Below are 20,890 nucleotides of genomic sequence, written 5' to 3'. Positions count from 1 at the left end.
ACATTATTTTTTGTAGTCAAGGGGTGAATGGTGGTTTCTGGTTTCTACATACAATTCTCGTGACACTTTGTAATTGAGCTAAATTTGGTTAAAATTTTTCAAACCTGATTTTTTGGCATATTGTTTACACATGACCTAACTTACACCTAATTGGAAACAACCAAATTCATTGTACTTGTCAGATAACAGCAATTTTGAATTAATAACCGCCCAGATACATGTAGTAAGAGAGATCTTTCATTTCATCTCATTATCTCAGCTTTAAATGACCAGAAAATCTTCCTGACAGTTGTTACTTAGAATGTAATATTCCTTCATAGTAAGAATAGCAAAATTCAAATTTGATTGAAATTGTTTACCATGGGTTTAAGTGTTTACTTTTCACTGGCTACAGGTACTACGAACTCTCCTCGCACCTGTTCAAGCCTCAGCAGTCCAATTCGGCAACATAGCAAGTGATGTAAAACCCATCGGTATGCAAGCACTCCCAGCAGTAATGACTGTCCCAGAGGTAGTGGAGATGTTCCGTCCTTTGACCTGACTAGTCTTGGCTTAACCCAAAGCTTTCAATCTGAAGTTGAAGAACAAGAAACTGAGACAGGACACACTTCTGAAGAGGATTTGTTTCAGACACCACAAGAAGAAAGCTACGAGGTAATTTTATCAAGTATATCAAATACTGGTAGATTATACAACTGTTTTGTTTATGATTGCTTTTTAAGTTTTTTCAGGCTGAATCAAGTTTGCTTACAAGTTTGAAATTTGGTCAATTCCAAGTTTTCTACTCATGTAGTCTAACATGAACATAAAACCCTAACATGAACCATAGTGTTTTGCTATCGGAAGGAAAAGAAAAAACAAAAAAGGATAGATGATGAACAGAGAAGTCACTTGGTATCCCCAGGAATTGAATCTAGGACCCCTCGTGTGCCAAGCAAAAGATCACTGACTGGTCGCTGCAGGGGTTTCACTGGTCCAGCCAGCGATTCCCCATACATGTATATGACTTCAGGTGATTGCGTCATGGCAACATGTGGGATGGATACATGCATGCGCAGTGGTTTTCTTTCCAAAGATTTTTTGGTGTTTGGGCTAACAGAGTAAACCCATGGACATGCTTTCAATTTTTCATAAGCCTTAGTTAGTCTGTTTCCTTTTCCTTCATCATATTCCCTGAAAGTTCATTCTGCAAATGTAAAATAATGACCATTTTGCTAGGAGAAGTTCAATGCCATCAACAACCTGATAATGAAGTGAAGGTCATCAAGTACGGTAATAAGTGGTTATATTCGCTATCAGAATTTTTTGCTATTTTTGTGAAATTTTGTTAAAATGATTTTGTTATAAATGGAAAAATTCATATTTGTGTGTTGTTTAATTCCCTAATCAACTTCTATAGATGAAGATAACCCTTTCAAACCTTGCACTTCTACCATACTTTGCATTAAATTGAATATGAACTCAGCATCATAACAAATATTGTGGTAAAATATGCCATCTGAAGTGATTGGCTTTAGATGCACAATGCATGAATTATTGAACGGCTTGAATAAAGATTTCAAATGTGAATATGACCCATTGCTCAAACAAGTGCAAGGACGTCGTTTCTCAGTACTAGCAGAACATATGGCATTAAACTCACTGTCTGAATTAAGGCAGGTCAGAGGGGAGCATGAACTAGTGGTGTTTGCACTTAAATATTGAGACAAAGACACAAGAAGGATGGCACAGGTTCTATTCGCCATCGTAGTGACATACATTGTAATAATCAGATTAACTACCATAGGAATAGATGAAAACAATTTTTGAATATATCGCCTTGCACTACAAGCAGGTTGCGCTCATCACCTGTGTATGTCTGCAATCATAGATTGAATACAAGTACCACTCTTTGTCTTTTCAAAGATACTTGTCTTAAAAGTGCGAGTGAAAAGAAGTGCACTGCAGTTTTTTAGTTCAATGGTTAAAACTGGAAAAATTTCCAGACTTGCCTAAACAAGGTAAATTCAGGCGCTCATTTAGGTGAGGTTCCTATCAAGATTTTGCTTTTAACTAATATGTGATGGATGCTTCCTTACAGAGTGGAGACAGTGGTGCTGACTCAGACTGTTCAGGAGGGGGATTATGGTGCTATATGTCGCGACGAAACAATTGCAATAAATCAAAACGGGATGTATCATCTGACAGGAAACAGGGCTGTACATGTCGACTAAGCGCTCCAGGTAAGTGTAAAATAGTATTGCTGGCTGTTCATGGCAGCGGCCATTGATAGAAGTGTTGTGCGGTATTTCATTTAGGCATGGGCGCAACGATATTACAGTAAGAAAGGAAATATTGATGTAGAGGATGTGAAAAAAGCAAATAAATATCCTTGAAATTCAACCCAAATAGACTAAAGGACCCTACAGAGTTCTTAGTGGATGTAGAATAAGTACTAGGGAATGTTTGATGATGTAAAATCGATAATATATTAAAGACAATGTCATCAAGCATTTGTTAGAACTTTTAACATTACTGGAAATAGAATGGGAATAGATAAAATAACGTAGATATGTTACATCAAATATTCTATGTCGAATACTAGGAGTCTGTGGCGGCCTACCTCCCGCATTTATTGTCAAAAGCTAAAGATCAATCAATAATAATGAATAATGATCTAATTAAGCTTAACTGTTACAAAGTTTAAGTACTTGTAGCACTGAATGCTTTTTTGGCACTCAAGTTCAAATGGTGTATATCCTATTAAAGATACCTGTTATTTGTTTGTTATTAATCAGATGCTAAACCGAGATGTTCTAAATCCAAAAGACTATCCAGTCGACTTGAAGAAAGGAAAAGAAGACGGTCACAGAGAGGTCCGCTGAGTCCAACACGGGAGAGTGACTTCAAAGTTTTCTGTAAGTTGTCCTCTATCTCCGGGGAGGGGTACTCAGCAGTAATGACCATACAGGTATCATAATGCATGTTAAGTTTTTTGGTCAATTACCCCTTTTTCTAGGTCATACTTGATATGGATGGGTCATTTTTTCTAAATTTTTCTGGAAAATGTCTCATTTGCCTCACTGTTCCCAATTTTTGTCTCGCCTGATAAGGCAGGAGACTATATAATCACTTTTCCGTATGTATGTGTGTGCGTGCGTGTGTGTGTGTGTGACAAATTTGATTAAAGTTTTGGTTTTTCTCGGAGACTAGGAGTCGCACGTTTCTCAAACTTGGTGGGTGGGTGTATCTTGACCCGAGACAAAACCGGTTTGTATTGGTTAGTGGGTCAAGGTCACTGAGGTCCTCTAGGGGTCATCTGAGGTCAAATTAGTAAAAACTGCCATATGGGCATGAAACTTGGTAGGTACAGTCAAAATTTTTGGAAGGTCATTTCAAGGTCACCAGGGGTCATCTGAGGTCACATTAGTAAAAACTGTCTGATGGGCATGAAAGTTGGTGGGTACAGTCAACATTTCAAGCCCAATTTTTGGAAGGTCATTTCAAGGTCACCAGGGGTCATTTGAGGTCAAATTAGTAAAAACTGTCCGATGGCCATGAAAGTTGGTGGGTACAGTCAACATTAAAAGATACATTGTTGGAAGGTCATTTCGGGGTCACCAGGGGTCATTTGAGGTCAAATTAGTAAAAAGTATCGTATGGGCATGAAAGTTGGTGGGTACAGTCAACATTTCAAGCCAAATTTTTGGAAGGTCATTTCAAGGTCACCAGGGGTCATCTGAGGTCAAATTAGTAAAAACTGTCCGATGGGCATGAAAGTTGGTGGGTACAGTCAACATTAAAAGCTAAATTGTTGGAAGGTCATTTCGGGTCACCAGGGGTCATTTGAGGTCAAATTAGTAAAAGTATCGTATGGGCATGAAAGTTGGTGGGTACAGTCAACATTTCAAGCCCAATGTTTGGAAGGTCATTTCAAGGTCACCAGGGGTCATCTGAGGTCAAATTAGTAAAAACTGTCCGATGGGCATGAAAGTTGGTGGGTACAGTCAACATTAAAAGCTAAATTGTTGGAAGGTCATTTCGGGGTCACCAGGGGTCATCTGAGGTCAAATTAGTAAAAACTATCGTATGTGCATGAAACTTGGTGAGTACAGTCAACATTTCAAGCCAAATTTTGGAAGGTCATTTCGAGGTCACCAGGGGTCATCTGTGGTCAACTTAGTAAAAACTGTCGGATGAGCATGAAACTTGGTGGGTACAGTCAACATTTAAAGCCAAATTTTTGGAAGGTCATTTTGAGGTCACCAGGGGTCATCTCAGGTCAAATTAGTAAAAACTGTCAGATGGGCATGAAACTTGGTGGGTACAGTCAACATTTAAAGCCAAATTTTCGGAAGGTCATTTCAAGGTCACCAGGGGTCATCTGAGGTCTAATTAGTAACAACTGTTGTATGGGCATGAAACTTGGTGGGTACAGGCAACATTTAAAGCCAATTTTTTGGAAGGTCATTTCGAGGCCATCATGGGTCATCTGAGGTCAAATGAGTAAAATCTGTTGTATGGGCATGAAACTCAGTGGGTACAGTCAACATTTAGAGCCAAAGTTTTGGAAGGTCATTTCAGGGCCACCAGGGGTCAAATTAGTATAAACTGTTGCATGGGCATGAAACTTGGTGGGTACAGTCACCATCAGCCAGATAATTGTACCTAGCTGATAACCGCCAAATTCATTTACCTCTACCAAAAGTAATTGCAAAAGCAAGCGGTTGCGAAAGCAGGCGAGACTCGTGGTTCGAGAACCGCCTTGTTTAGAAATTCACCAAACATTTTGGGGAAAGTTGTGACAACTCAGGACTTCAGGTGTATTGAAGGGTCCCCCTGGCCTGTATAAATCCTTTTCCTAAAAGAAAAGTATGCTGAGTAGAAAAACTTTTTATGCACCTAGACAGACAAACAAAAAGTCATTCCTATGAGAAAAGAAAACACGTAATGAGTAGAATATAGAGCTCTATACATCACTTATAGGAAAGTGTGTAATCAGTAAGTCTTATTTTATGTATTGTGCCCTTCAAAAACAAAGAAACAAACAAAGTGACTCAAATGTTAGAAAAAACATCAAGAAAGTAGAAAACCATAATGGCATTAATAGTTCCATTCATGTGCGAGTTCCGATTAATCAGCCTGTATGATTAATGCTGATTAGGTTGTTTCTTAGAAGTTATATGTAAACAAGTGATATCAGAATGCAAATTTGATGAAGAGATGTAAGAGAGCATGTAATCTATGTATGTCTTTCAAATAAGAAAGAAAGAAGCAAACTGCAAGAAAACACTAACAAATACTTGGTGTGCCCATCAAAGGTACCTAAATTGGCATTTACATAAGAAAAAATAAATAAAATTCCAAGGGATTATAACTAATTGCCAATCCTTGTATACAGTTTAGGTCATGGCACTTAGGCTGCGATCACATAGAAGTATACGGTATACGGTGTTCACTATTCGCTATATGAAATACGCTCATTCGATCAGGCTGAAATTGTTATAGCGAATAGCGTATACCGTATACTTCTATGTGATCACAGCCTTAGGGAATAAAACTGAACAGAGTGAGATCAAAGATCTTGTTTTCTTAGAAATTTGACCTACATTGATTTCAAGGAAAAGTTTCCCTTTATCATTTATTATCTTATAATAGTGAAGAAGAAAGTGTTTTCATAACACCCCTTTCTAGCGTTACTTGGAAATCTGCTTTGACATATCAATATTGGCCCTCTTGTATTTCTACAACCCATAATGACATGTACATCTTGCTTTTAAACAAATATGACTGGTTTACAACACTAGACATAATTTTCTTGTTTGTTCACAAGGTATATAAATATATTAATTTAAAACTGGGTTATTTATCAACTTGTCTTTCATTGATTTTCTGGATTTTCAAAATATTAAAGGTGCTCACAAAAATGATAGCCATGGGTAAAGTAAATAACCTGCCAAATAGAAAAGATCTTGTAGTTTTTTAAAAATCAGATCGAGCTAGCCCCATTTTATTTTTACTACAAAACATTTTGTAGAACATAATTTTCATGCTTTGGTACTCAACACAGCACACCGCGAAAATAAAACAAGAAATATGTTCGTAATCATACCATGGGTCTATGTTAGAAAAAGTTAATGTATTCCAAGTTGTAGGTTTGAAATTGAAAGCAAAGTACTGTAGTTAAAAATTGGTAAAGCACAAAAATTACACACACAAAATTAACACTTGATTTACAGTACTATTTATAGGTCTAATGGATCATTCTCAAATCAAAACTTCACAAAAATGAATTTGCTCTCATAGAACTGGCACAGGTCAAAGTGCTGCATATATATATAACAAAATATCACAAAGGAAAATACAAGAGCTGTCCAATACAAAGGCGAAATCTGTGTCTACGTGCAGATTCAGCCTTCAAAAATGGTCTTTATGTAACATGTCTAATACTGGCTGGTTACACAAGCTCAGTCAGTGTGCGCATGTGCAGAGCCTTGATCAGTTAGATAAGAACTTTTTTTGCATAATTTTATAATTCACATTGCACAGACATATGTAACATTGACTTGTATCCATAGATCAAATATATTGAAATATCTTATTCCATCAGGTGTGCCAAGCAATGGATTTTTACATTTTGGTTATTTAATTTCTGATAACAATATACACCACCTAGGCACTTTATAAATAAATTAATTTTATAATTTTACTAATAAATTGCTACTGTTAGCATGATTTTCAAGTTTGAGCATTAAGGTGTGTGTACATTTGTGTACCTCTAAATCTTGATGTGTTTTTGTTATTTTTGTTATTTTATTTGTTACTATAGGCCTATATTATATTTAATCTATAATTTTATTTTTGTATTTTATTCACAAAGAGATGCTTATATATGGGGGGGTGGTATTATGAAGTATCGGTAATAGGTAGTTAATGATGGGGATGAGAATTGTAATAATAACAAACAATTTTAATAGCACTTCTAATGATATACAAAAACAATGTATTGAATAAAAATGATGATAAAAGTACTAAATTACTCTCCCATGTTTTCATCAGGGCTTAACAATTACATGCATTGTTATGTAAAACATAACTTTAAGATGAAGGTTGCAATTGTTACATGAATAAGATCATTTATATAAACACTCCAGTGTTATTACATGTACATTGATGACCCTGAGAAATAAGGTCAGCAGAAATGAGGACATAGATAGTTAATAAATAACTTGGAACAGATTGTATAAGAATATTGAAGTATCTGTTAAATAATAAACAAACAAAGGAAAAGAAAAAGATGATGAACAAAACAAGAGAGGGTGGTGCTTACTCTCAAAGGTCTGTTCACTTGAACTGAATTTTAACATTATATAAATTTACAAATATTGTGTGGGCTTTGATTCCCCCTTTCGTTTTTTATTCCATTCTTTGCATAACCATTTTAAAAAGAGATTAACACTAAAAAGAGGAACATTGTGCTGGATGTTTGACAGTTCCAATTTCAAAATATTTCATCATTTTATTGAAATACATTGTAGAATGATCGAATTATACATAATTATGTCCCTACGCAAAATTGCTGCATTCATTATATTGGGCAAATGAAATATTTGACAGTTCCTATTGAGTCCTTGATAATGCAATGTTTGAATCCATTTCATGTTTTTATTAATTTCAGGTTCAGAAAAAAAGGTAAAATGTAGAGAGATTGACCCCAGCCTGGTGAAAGCTGATGACTACGAGTGCAGCCTTTGCATGAGGTCAGTATAAGGTGCTTCATTCAAATATGGTTTCAGAAAAATATATTGGTTCAAATTTTTTTTAATCATTGATTTACTAATATGTAAAAAATCAATTAATAAAAATTTGATTATTTATGGATAATTCAATGTTGTTTTGGTTAAATAATCATCTGCATTTATCTATTTTTGATGTTATTTATTATGATTTTAACAAACTTTGAGAACCCTTTTTAGGTTTTACCAGTTAGGATATGGAAATCGCCTTGTTTTATCTCTTACTTTCAAACGATTTATTCAATATTTTACATCGATATTATTTAACATTTGAACAACAGTTTGTTTTACATTACTTCATGCTTGAAATTGCCAACTCTTATTGTGTTGAGCCACTTTGGTTGACTTAAACAGTTGTTATGTGGATATAGGGGCGAAAACAACCCCATTAAATTAAGTCAGTTAAAAATTTGATTATTTGAATAAGAAAAAAAATCAGAATTTTTTTTGACTAAAAATAACAGCCCCTAGTGACTTCTATCCCACCCACTTAATTTGAATATATTGCAAAATTAATTTCATCCCTCATATTTGATGGCGTTTGTTCCTGCAGATTGCTCTACAACCCCGTCACCACACCATGTGGCCACACCTTCTGTAAAGAATGCCTTTATCGTTCCCTTGATCATAGCAAGATGTGCCCGCTTTGCAAGGACTCTCTAGCTGATGTAAGTATATTGTTTGATTTCTTGTTGAAGTGTGAGTGTGTAATATGATGAATAGCCATTCAAAATCAAAAACAAATGTTGGAGTAGCTGATAAAAGTGCTTTAAAAAAGAATTTCAAATGCTTGTGTTTGAATATTCTCAAGTTTTTAGAAGTTTTAATCAGATTTTTTGTAAACAAAAGAATAGGCCTTGCGCTAACATGCCCTGTAAATGATAATTCGGAACATGGCGTAATAAGGGTATAATGTCCAATTTTGGTCAATGAAAAAGATTTTTTTTTTCAGTAGCTTAGCTTTGAGCTGGTGTGCATATTCTAACAACAATATAAATATTAACAATCAAGTGTGATTTACTAATCAACACCAAAAATAAAAAGACCCAAATGGAGCCAAGCAAATCCCTTGTTAACTTTCCAGGCATTAGATGGTAGCTGGTTGCATGATGTCTTGCTTAATTCTACTCGTCAGTTTCTTGCGGAAAGAAGGCAAACGATTACGGTGTTGACGGACGCTATCATACAGAAGTATCTTCCTGAGGAGCACCGAGAACGGGAGGAGTTGCAGAGACAAGAACTGGAGCAGCTGGCAAGGTAAATGGCTACGGCTTGTCCACTCCGAAGTACAAAGTGACAACGCGAGCATACCGCGCGTTAACAGTGCGTATAGTGCTGCGTCTCTGTTGCAGGTATGCGTGCCTTCAAAGTCGGCACAATGTGTGCGTCCGCATCCGTACTTTGTACTTCAGAGTAGACTGACTGTATGGTGAGAGATTAAATACAAGTAGATTATTCAGTTTCCAGAAAATGGTGTGTATCAAGGCCACAGTGATTGTGTGGGATGATAAAAATGCAGATAAGGAGCCACATTGTCTACAAGTTATTAGATACTCCTGGCCAAGAAAGTCACCGGCCTCCCTTTTCTTTTAGTAGAGAAGGAATGGTATCTCAACTTTTAAGCAAGGTAGTTTTCTGCCACTGTCACCAAGAGAAGAGGATAATTTAAGTCAAAACTCACTATGTATCTTTGACAGTGCTGCACCATAAGATGTCAATCACTATGAGATAATTGTCCTGGGTTTGCTCTGGGAGGGGGGATTTTCTATCCAGAAGTAGGTGAAAGTGTTACTGTGATAAATGCACAAGTTGAATTATCTCATTATAAGATCAGCTTTTTAATAAAGTGGCACACAGGCAAATCACCTCTGTATATTATCTAGAATTAAGCAATTGGTAAGGATGCAGTTGCCTTAATTTGAACTTCTTCATAATATAAATTGCTATTGTAAGGGATATTTTTATCTGAGAATGATTAAAAATAAGATTTCAACAGAACCAACACTACTTGTTTATTTCACTTAACCGGGAGCACTTTCGATGAACTTCCTTATCAGCTGATGTTATTAATACTGATGTTTCTTGGAAACAACTAAAGACCAACCTGATCAGATGACGTCACAGTAGTTGACGTCACCAAAGTAGGAAAATTCCTGTCTCTGGTCTTGATCAGGTTGTCCCACACAGGTTTTCAGCCATTTCCAAGAATATTAGAGCTTACAACATCTGCTGAGGAAGTTCTTTGAATGTGAAACAAACTAGAAGTGTTCAAGTCTAATTATAAATTTTTCTCATTTTATCACTACTCTGTATGGATCTGCAATTTTATATTTTTATCTGTTCATCATCTCCCAGAAATAGAATACCTTTATTGACTGATGTGGAATTCTTCAACGCATTCTGATTCAAATGATTTCTCTGCCATACATGCATGTGTTATACATTGATTCTTAAGTTCGGAAGTGACGTAGAAGCGTATTTCGCTGGTCACAGTAGTCAATCGCCCACGTAATGTTAATCGCGTCGAACTAATACACACGTACAAGAGCGGTTTGCTGGCGCAACCATGAAAAAGCAATGACATCACTACCTAACTTGAGGTGAACCAAAATAAGTATGAACATTTGTGTGTAGATATTTGACAGATAACAACTTGATGACTTTATCTTGCTTCAACAGGTACAAAACTGGCATCGGAGAATGTGAAATCCCCGTATTTGTATGCACCATGGCTTTCCCGTCCATACCCTGTCCCCTTCATGTTTATGAGCCTCGTTATCGCCTCATGGTGAGGCAATGTATGAAGTCAGGAACCAAAGAATTTGGCATGTGTCCTTCTGCTGAAGATGAGTAAGTACTTAATCAATATCTTGTGTGGATTGTCTGGTCCCATATCAAGTTGTACCCATAAGGCCAAGAAAAAAAAAATTGTTTGCTTGCCCTCAATTGAATTTTAACAATTGGGTCGGTCGGTCGGGATTTCTTTTTTTTTTTTTTCTTTTTTTTTTTAATTACTAGCAAACTCTACTGTTTGTATTAAGCAATTTTGGTGTCAAAATGAATCAACTAACATTACAAAACAACTAAAATGTTGAACACAAGCTCTAAAATACATTTTTTTTACATCTTCAGAATGCAAAAATTTGAAAAGAAAAAAAAAACTTTTTCAGGAATTTCCAAAAATAGGGTCGGTATTCTTTTGTACAGTAAATAGAAGAAAAAAACTTTTTTTGATTTTTTTTAATTAGGGTCGGTCGGTTGAGGGCAAGCAAACATCTTTTTTTTTTTTTTTTTAAAGGACTGTTCAAAAACACTTGTAATGGGGGGAAAAATTTATCCCTCGAAATCACCTTTATTTTTATCATAGAACATGAGTTCACACTATTTTCTACGGGGTTGACATACATTTTGTCATGGCCAAAAGGGGGCTCTGAAAATAATATTAAGGCCTGAAAGGGGCCCTGAAAAAAATGTGAAAGTTTCTTTTTCATCAGCCCCAAGTGTTTGTGACCCATAATGTTCATGTGCTAAAAACAAGCAAGTTTTGTGTCAATATCTGGTGTGGATGTTCGATTGTTGGTCCAGTTACACATCCATTGGTGGGAAACTGCAAGATATACAGCCATGTAAAACGCATGGAAAGTATTCCACTTCGACTGTGAGAACAGATTAGAGAAGAATCATCATTGTTTGTTTAAAATTTTTAGGGTCAATAATAAAGATACAAAGCTAAATATAGTACATGTGGATAGTACAGTTACATAAAGCTGGAAGGTCAATTCATAATTACAAATGGTGTATAGAAACATGTCATATGGGTGATAAGGATCCCTATTGGTAGAACTTATACAACTACTGCTGATTCCTGAAAAATACAGCAATTAATTTTTTTTTTAAAAAAAATGCTTTTCTACTCAAAGCTCCACTCAATTGCATGTAGCTACATTTATCCGTATGGACGACGACTCCAACATTATCAAAAAAATTTCATCAGCCCCCCCATCAAGTAAAAATTAACTGGCAATACAAATCCAAATTTGACCAATGTTTGGAAATTGGGGCCAAAAATGTGTGTTCTTAGCCTGTTTTTTGGATACTGTGACAATCAATCCCAAAGACAGGTAATGCTTTTTAATTTTTGGAATACTCTTTTTCTCATCTCTCTTAACCAATTTTCAAAATTGTCATAAAATATTGATATTATATGAGTAATACCTTAACCTATTATACTTAATATTTGGAATGGTTAGCGTGAAGTCTGAATTTTATGACTGCAATTGTAAGAAAAAGAGCAAAATTTCATATTTTTTAGCTATCATTTTAAAAAAATTGAACTTAAAATAAAATATGATATTCATTGCTAGTTAGTTAGCTAACATAAGGATTTGGATTAACCTGTGTTTCATATGGCAAAAGAGGATAATGTCTTTTTTATCCAAAAAAATTTCCGGAATCAGGAGTAGGTATTGAACACACATGGTAGTTCATGCTTTGGTCATGACACAGAGGCACAAATTATAGCTTATAGGGAATAATATGAAAAAATATATTTCATCCTTGAGTGCCATTAAAGGATTCCCCTTTCAACCCGATCAACAGCCTCATGGCCCAACTCTAATCAAAACTGAGATTTTGATACCATAGCAGAAGAAAGCTACATGTAGTAATGATGACGTGAACAAGTACCACCACCAGAAGTTAAACTGTTCAGTATAGGACATTGTTACATAAGTTTTTGCTTTATACAAAACAGCTGGGCAATACATGTATAACCCAAAAATGGGGAAACAGGTCATTTTAAACATTATGTAAGATAGGAAAACAATATATATATAAAAAACTTGCAAGTACTGACCTATGCCCTACAATGCTTTGCATCTGTTACACAAGTTACAGTTTATGTAAGTTGCCCTATTGTGTTGGTTGGTTTCCAGTGTGTGCATCAGTGCATTTCCTCAAGCTGTGTGATATGTACTTGAACATAGTGTACTTCAGGGCAGAGAAGATGAGAATAGAGGGTCAGGTAACCTTTCTAAACCCAGAAAGCCATATTCAGAGATATAGAGCCACTAACAGGCTTGGGCTCTATTGAGTTTCAGGACAAGAAGATCCTTGGATATTACTGTTTGAATAGTCCAGATTTCATATCATGATGTATGGAAGATGAACTTGAAAAACAGATGGGAAAGAAGTTGCGGACCACAATATCATAACCAATTTATTTTACTTCTCTTTCGATATAGGCCATCAGGCTTTATATAGGTATTCTGGCCTGCCTTGAGTATTATGTTTGAGCCGGGTCCTATCTGGACCAGTTGGATAGGACCAGTTAAAACATATTTTGAAAGAAGACTAATTAACTTCCATCTCGTAATTTAAAAGGGATTTGTTGCAGCTTGAATAGGAATGTTCTTTCATAAGTCACATGAAGATTTGTTGAAATTCTCTTCACATTTCATAAAAGGGCACCTGAACTTTTCCATTTCCTACCTACAATTTAAGCCACCTGAAGAGCCAAAGAATGGCTGTGGTCCAATCCCACAGGAGTTTCACAAGAGCCAGATTCCCACTGGACTGGGAGGAACTTCATCAATTTAAGAAGGACATCACAAACTATGTTTAAACACGTGTGCGATATCCGAAGTACAGGTGTGTTGTGTCTGGAAAAATAATGCATTTTGATTCAGTTCATTTTTTCTAGTCAATTACCTTCTAAAATGTATGTCTCTCTTTGTTTTTGCATTAGGACGAAAGCATTTGCTGATTTTGGATGCATGTTGGAGATAGAAGATGTGAAACATCTACCTGATGGTCGCTCCATCATCAAAACCCACGGAGGAAGACGGTTTAAGGTGAATTCTCGTAGCATGAGGGATGGCTACAACACAGCTAAGGTGGAATTCATCAAGGATGATGATATATCAGGTAAGATAACATCAGTATTTGTGCACTTGTTTCTTGCTACTCTCCATTCCAGAAAAAATACAGCACTAAATTTTTGAGATTTAAAAAATATTATTAACTTTTGTCAAATGAAACATAGCTCAATCCTAATCATTCATTTAGTACTAATTAACTGGAGATAAAAGGAAAAGTTCATTATTTTAATAATTTTTTTGAAAAAAGAGCCAAAAACATGCAATACAATCGAGTCACAAAAATCAAAGGCTTGGAACAAGTCTAAGCATTCAAAATCTTGAGTACATTCCAAAATGTTGCTCTAATTTTCACTTTTTTGTGTGTTACTCTAATTAATGATTGGTTACATGTATAAGAATGAAACATGTCTTTTCCAAAAATTATGCTTTAACAGCTCATTCAGAGATTTCAGCGGAAAGATTAAAATAACTTATATATATATAAATTACCTTAAAGTGAAGCATAATATTTTTGAAATGAAAAGTTTGGCAAAAAAAGAGGATAACAGCAGTATTGACAAAGTTGTTTTGTCTTTATTAAACATCTTTGGCTTGACCACTAGTAGGCTATGTTAGCATGTTCAAAGGTGACAAAACCTGAATTTTGATGATTTTTATGATCTTGATGATAGGTCTTTAAGGTCCACTGAAGAAAACTTTTCAACCCATTAAAGGGAGAGTGAGTTGGTACAGCGGTTGTTCCCTCACCTTGCACCACTGAGGTCCTGGGGTCCAGGGTTCAAGCCCTGGCCATGCCCAAGGACTGTTTGTGCCTTTGGTTTATCCCGATCCATGGGCGCTCTTGCAGGTTTTCACCAGGATCTCCTGTTTCCTCCTGCTTTCAAAATCAGTGATTAGTTGTTAAGTTATCAAAAACTTCCTTCACCCAATGGACTGTTGGCAGCAGTACAGATAATAATTGCTGGATGTTACAATCTAAGGGCGGATAGGTTTGTGCCGGGTTAGGCTGCAACCGCCCTAGTCAATGCGATCTGATTAAGATGATTCACCATGGCAGCGAGATTACAACACTCTGAATCCTCCGAGATATGGAAAAAGGCTTAACCTGGTGACACAGTCTCACAAAGTTAACCATAGTTAACTGTTATGGTTTACCCTAATTGTTAAGGCTGAGATCAGAGGAAAGTGTTGATTGACAATTGATATACAATTTTTTTTTAAATTCTCAGATGAAGAATTTGAAGAAGTTAAGGCTATGAACAGTTCAGTTTATCAGCAAGCGGTGACATGGTACAGTAATTTACCAATCTTCCATAAAACTAGGATTGCCGACTTCTTTGGGCATCTACCTCAACTTGATGACATACAAAAGGTGAGACTTGAACCTTCCTAATTCTACCAGTTTTTGAGAAGAGGATTTAAAACATACTTCTTGAGCGTGTTTTCATGCTCCTTGGACTTGTCATCATGTCTTTGGAAATCCACTTGCAAGTTATGTAGAATGTTAAAAATGTGCTTATGATGCTTGGTCATGTCCTTCTTGTGATTTGAACTAAGAATCGCTGAGAATATCTGTGTGATGTTGACATCATTATCAACAAGATGCAGTGGTACACAAGTTTGTTTTAGTTGCATGATATGAACCACATTGGATTTTGATAAGTACTATATACTTCCACTGAATTTTGGCTCATAGGATTGTTAAATATTGTTCAATTATTTGGAAAGTGCTAGATTTTAATTTTGTGTGTTTATAGTATGCCATGCAGTAATTGAATATACGGGTCAGAGATCAGAGAAAAATCAGATAAATGTGTGCAAGTATACGAAGATTAATTACTGAATTAATGTCATTTTTGCCTATACTGACAAGTGTTTCTTTCATGTTTTTTTGTTAATACCAGGAAAGTTCAAGTGGTCCAGCTTGGATGTGGTGGATGACTGCCGTACTTCCAGTGAGTCCTCAATCCCAGCTCAGGATCGTATCATTGACTAATGTGAAAGATCGTCTGCAAGCATTAAAACATTTTATTACCAGAATGAACCAAATGGGACACTAATACACAAGAACTGTTGTATTGAACCACTACTTAAATCATCAATTCCAGTGGAAATGGAATGACATCAGCATGGATCTCCAAACCAAAATTGAGTTTCCTACATGTATTTCAGGTAGTGACTTCCCGCAATGATGATTATGTTTAATTATTTCTTCTTGCAAAAGGAGCAGACTGGAAGAGCTGAACAAAATTAAAAGATAACAGCACAAAAACCTGAACAAACAATCCATCAAGGTTATAGGTCAAACATTAAAGGGACATTCATAGACTGATGTTGTGGTGGGAGTTACATTTCATTTTCTTGATGTCCTTATTTTGACTATGTAATGTGACATGAACAAAATTAAATTTCAACATAAAATGCCAAATGAAAGTTGCAGCAACGTGTTTCTTTTGACCGACAGTTTTGTGAAAATTATCGGTTCTGATAATTATTTGGTATTTACACTCAAACTTGTTGTTATACATGTAGGCACAAAGTGACTGATTCATTTGATGCAAACAAATTTTTCCACTAAAGAGGCATGGTCCCAGTTTTCATGTTCCGTTTTCTATCTTATATTGAAGGCTACCATTAAAACGAAGTGTTTCCAAATTTTGAGTTGTATTGCTGCAGCGGTTTTGATATGAGAAGCAAAAACCTATATAACAATGCCACATAGGATAGTACATACACTTCCAGTGTGGTTACCACAAATCACTATGTTTTTGTTCACACCATTTAAACAAAAAATTCCTCAGGCATTAAATGTCACTGGAATAATGAGAGAAATATGAGCTTTCTTCTGATACCAAAATCTCAATTTTGATAAAGAAAAATGGGGGAAGAGACTGTCCAATGGGTCAAGGACATTAAAGTTAACTTCTAAAGTGTAAATAGAGTCACTATAAAGCTCATATGTGAATGTCCCTTTAAATCACTTCTCCATAGGAATGAATTGAGGGGGAAAGTGAATACCATTGTACATATCTGTAAACACTTCTTAACACTAAAACTAAAATCCCAATGTGGGCTTCACCGTAAAGTACATTTTGGTTTTGAAATTGATATTCGCTGTCGTAGTGCACATTAGTAACCATTGGTTATTGCTCCAAGCCTGGGCTCATACACCTGTTCCGAATTTTGATATGCCATAGGTGGTTTGTAACAAAGAAAGCGTGATCCAGTTGATCTAGCAACGGTCATATTCTAACGTGCACTATGACTGTGAATAACCAGGAGTTCATGATCCCACCTGATGTCTTTATTTATTGAACTGTAACATAATTTTATGTATTAAAATGGTTCCTGTGGAAGGCAGAAGAGCAATATTATAAATTTGTGTTATCTCAGGAACATAATTATGTGTAAGTAGAACAAAGTGATCAAGTTTAAAGATTTGGTATGTAAGAGCACAGACCCCAAAATCCCAAATGTTGATTTATGTAGGCTAAATGAGTGATGATCCTGTACCTGGTTGTAGATGTGACCTTCTTCACTTAACCTGGTTGTAGATGTGACCTTTTTCATTTAACCTGGTTGTAGATGTGACCTTTTTCATTTAACCTGTTTGTAGCCCCATGTGACCTTTTTTTACTTAAACTGGTTGACAGTTGTAGACCTGACCTTTTTCCTTTTGTAAAGAATTAGAGAATGCGTGTGAAGTGTGAATTAAAAGAGAAAGAATTTTAAAATATTAATATTGAGAGCCTCCCATCCCTTAATATCAAATCAGAACATTTGATGAGGAACTTTTTTCACTGCCTAGGAGATGTGGAGGATGATCAAACATTCATCTTAAAAACAAGATGTTATGAGAAAGAAGTTTCTGTAAATGGGCATTATATATTTTGTGATACATTTTAAGGGCAATGTTTTTTTTGAATGGGCATTATGATGTGATATATTTTACGGCAATTTTTCACTGCCTAGGAGATGTGGAGGATGATCAAACATTCATCTTAAAAACAAGATGTTATGAGAAAGAAGTTTCTGTAAATGGGCATTATATAGTTTATGATATATTTTAAGGGCAATTTTTTTGGAATGGGCATTATGATGTGATATATTTTAGGGCACTGTTTTGTTTTTGATGAATGGAATCTCTCATAAGTTGATGTCTTTGATTTTAATCAAGCTTAGTCTAATAATGTCATCCATACCATGCATTTCTCCATGGTCTTTCATAGTAAAGCTTATAATTATTCTTATCAATTATGTGAACTGTGGCTTTAAAACAGGATGTCACCTTCACATTGATGTGGTGTGATACCATCAGTCTAAAAGATTAATATCAGGAAATGGTGATATAAGCAGACAAGAATACATTTATATTATTCTTACAATATGATGGTCAATGAGATTTGAGTGTTCAAAATTGAGATTCAAATTGTGATTGTGATAGGGTGCAATATATATCATGAGTTGGACATTAAGTATTTAATTGAGATGAGTTCTCGCATAGTATACAAGAATGTTTGTGTTGTATGAAAAGGAAAATGATGCTATGCTGACGGGAGACCAGGTTTACTTTACCTTGCATGACCTCAGTGTTAATCAACAAAGGCAAGGGACAAGTGTTTGATTGTATTTTCCAACATTTTTAGTGACAATTTTGTTGTAAAAATATCTACAATCATGGAATCATGAAATGGGTTAATAAATGCATATCACTTGTTGCTTAAGAAATTGTAGAAAATAATGCACTTTTGTCCCCAAGGTATTATAAAAATATCTAATGCACTCCCCCCTGCAGGGCTCTTGCATCAGAAAAATGCATCAGTATCTCAGTACTTGTGCATTACTTCATACATACCACTCCCAACAAGTGATACACATTTATTAACCTATAATTATTTTGCAGAAGTATTAGTTCAATCATTTTCAGGTCAATTATCAACCAACAAATCATTTGACTCTATATGGCAATTAAATTGTATCAAGCATTATTTATGGCAATTAAATTGTATCAAGCATGAGAATAATCAGCTCATTAAGTATAGATTCATGGGATGCAGCAGGGTTTGGCAGCTGTTGTCCTACTTGGGTCAAAAAAGGGTTCTCTCAAACAGGGATAAAGCTATGTGCTACCCCTTTATATGTGCTATGAATGATCCCTTTGTTGATAAAATAACTTACACGGATAAGTGCTAGAATTGCTTTGACCAACTAATATGCACAAGGGTGGAGAGCCACGCCTTAATTGACATTGTTAAGAATGACATTAAAAGTAAGAGTTCACATGATACATGCCATTTTGTTCAATTACAATGGTTTTGTTGTTGAATCTTATTTTGGCCTTGTAGGCTAGGTGAAACAAATCAAGTTAATTTTGTTGCGGGAAAAACTGTTTTTACAGCACATTAAAACTGATATTAATATTTTGAATTAAAAATTCAAATTTTGTGTCTTCAAATGGACACCTAACTCACCTATAGTCCACATGGACTCCTTCCTTTGAAAATCCCAACAAGAATTAAGGGTCTATACCTTTATTTGCTGGTGGGATTTTTCAGGAGGGTACTGTTAGTGCATACCTCAACTGTTGCTGTTCGCAAATTGTTAGGTATTTGACTTAAGAAGCACATGGTTCTTCATACATGGACTTGCAATGTAGTTATTTTATAGTCAGTGGCGGCGCCACAGGGGAAAATTCCCCCAGTCAGAACTCTTGCCCCCAGTAAAAACCCAAAACTAAGAAAATTTCCACTTTTTGCAGCAATTTTGTGCAAAATTTGTTGATTATGCCCCGCCACTGTCTCTAGTTAAGTTCATACTTCCTTGTGTTTTCCATATGCAACCAACTGTATGTATGGGGAATTTCCATCCAAATGGGGAAAAAGTAATCTTGTGTGAGGAAATACTAATTCAAAATAAATAGCCAATATAAAATGATGTGTTTACAACTGTAACTTCATGTAAATTACTATTCATGGTTTCAGTGGTATGAGTGAGTTTGAAAAATATTTGGAGAAGAGAATTGTACAAGAAGAAATAGCAATTAAATTGATAGTGTAATGATATGACTCTACCTCGTGATCCTTAAAAGAAAGCCAATTGATATATAGCTTCATTATGAATTAATTACCTCTGCCATCATTATACCAAGGAATAATTAGCGTCTCCATGTAGAAGCCAAGCCATGATACCAAGAAAAGCTTTTCTTGTATTTTGAGTGTTGTAAATCACAAGGTATTATCAAGTAGTTTCTTTTATTTATGAACTTTTGTAACATACGCTCTGATGTGTAAAAACATGTCTTTGTAGTTGTATAGCATTGTACTTCAAAATAAAACTGAAAAAAAAATATAAAAAATGATTGGAACATGACTTGCTGTAGTGCGATTTTCTTTTCTGGTCTTTTTGCCAAATGTCTGTACTGAACATATTCTAAAACAGTGTCTGTGCTAGCCTAGTCTTTGTCAAAGACCTCACGATCCTAGGGGGGGGCGAGCGAGCGCCGCAGGCGCGCAGAATATGATAGATGGCGCTCTCACTACGGTGCTGGCCCAGGTAGCCAAAGCCTTGTTGAAAGGCTAGTGCTAGCCAGGCAGCTTGTCCCTGTGAAATTTATAGAAGTTGTTAAACTCAGCAAACCCAATTGGTTGTTATCACACCAATTACACAGGCCTATCCTTTCATTGGACCCCCAGTAGTTTGTTACCACAGCAACATACAGACCTATCCCCTCATTGAACCCCCCAGTTTAAAGACCCGTTCATCAATTTGCTGAATCGGAGAACCCTACAATAAATCCTAATTCATATGAATAAAGATCTAAGATCAAGAAACACTACCACTCACCACAACCAGAGTGAACAAGATTCCTGACAGGAATCGAAATATTTCTAGTGAGTACCTAATTTTACTTATTTGGGTCTGTCTTGAGAACCAGGACCTGTATATATTTTGTTCCAACTTTTCTTCCATGCAGGATTTGATCAATTAAAAATAATTCTTTTTTCTAGAGCAACAACAATATCCTTATTTGCTTTTCAAATTCACCATTTGTGATGCGATCAAGCAAAATCAGTCGGAATATTGATTTTGAGATATAGGCAAACAAAGGAAATATTTTAAAACATTTCTTATGTTTTGGAAACTCTAATTGCTCATATATTTGGAACTGGTTGTTCAATTTCAATAGGTTTTTTTTTGTTGCAAAATGCAGCTTTGTTAATGCTTTTTACTAATTAC

General features: G+C 35.5%; 1 protein-coding gene across 1 annotated transcript in view; it reads left to right on the top strand.

The window, feature by feature from the left end:
* Positions 1-20,038, top strand: part of LOC140160069 (LON peptidase N-terminal domain and RING finger protein 3-like) — a 28,034-nt gene extending 7,996 nt beyond the window's left edge. The window contains exons 4-13 of the mRNA XM_072183339.1: positions 395-535; positions 2,081-2,222; positions 2,778-2,897; positions 7,658-7,739; positions 8,329-8,443; positions 8,860-9,032; positions 10,455-10,625; positions 13,522-13,700; positions 14,884-15,026; positions 15,559-20,038. Of these exons, the coding sequence (XP_072039440.1) occupies positions 395-535; positions 2,081-2,222; positions 2,778-2,897; positions 7,658-7,739; positions 8,329-8,443; positions 8,860-9,032; positions 10,455-10,625; positions 13,522-13,700; positions 14,884-15,026; positions 15,559-15,714 (1,422 nt within the window). The 3' untranslated portion in view covers positions 15,715-20,038. The remainder of the gene's footprint in view (positions 1-394; positions 536-2,080; positions 2,223-2,777; positions 2,898-7,657; positions 7,740-8,328; positions 8,444-8,859; positions 9,033-10,454; positions 10,626-13,521; positions 13,701-14,883; positions 15,027-15,558) is intronic.
* The last annotated feature ends 852 nt before the right edge of the window (positions 20,039-20,890 follow it).

The sequence above is a fragment of the Amphiura filiformis genome, chromosome 9 (genome assembly GCF_039555335.1).
Source record: "Amphiura filiformis chromosome 9, Afil_fr2py, whole genome shotgun sequence".
NCBI lineage: Eukaryota > Metazoa > Echinodermata > Ophiuroidea > Amphilepidida > Amphiuridae > Amphiura > Amphiura filiformis.
Note: the sequence above shows the minus strand (reverse complement) of the source record. Positions and strands in the feature narration are given on the sequence as shown.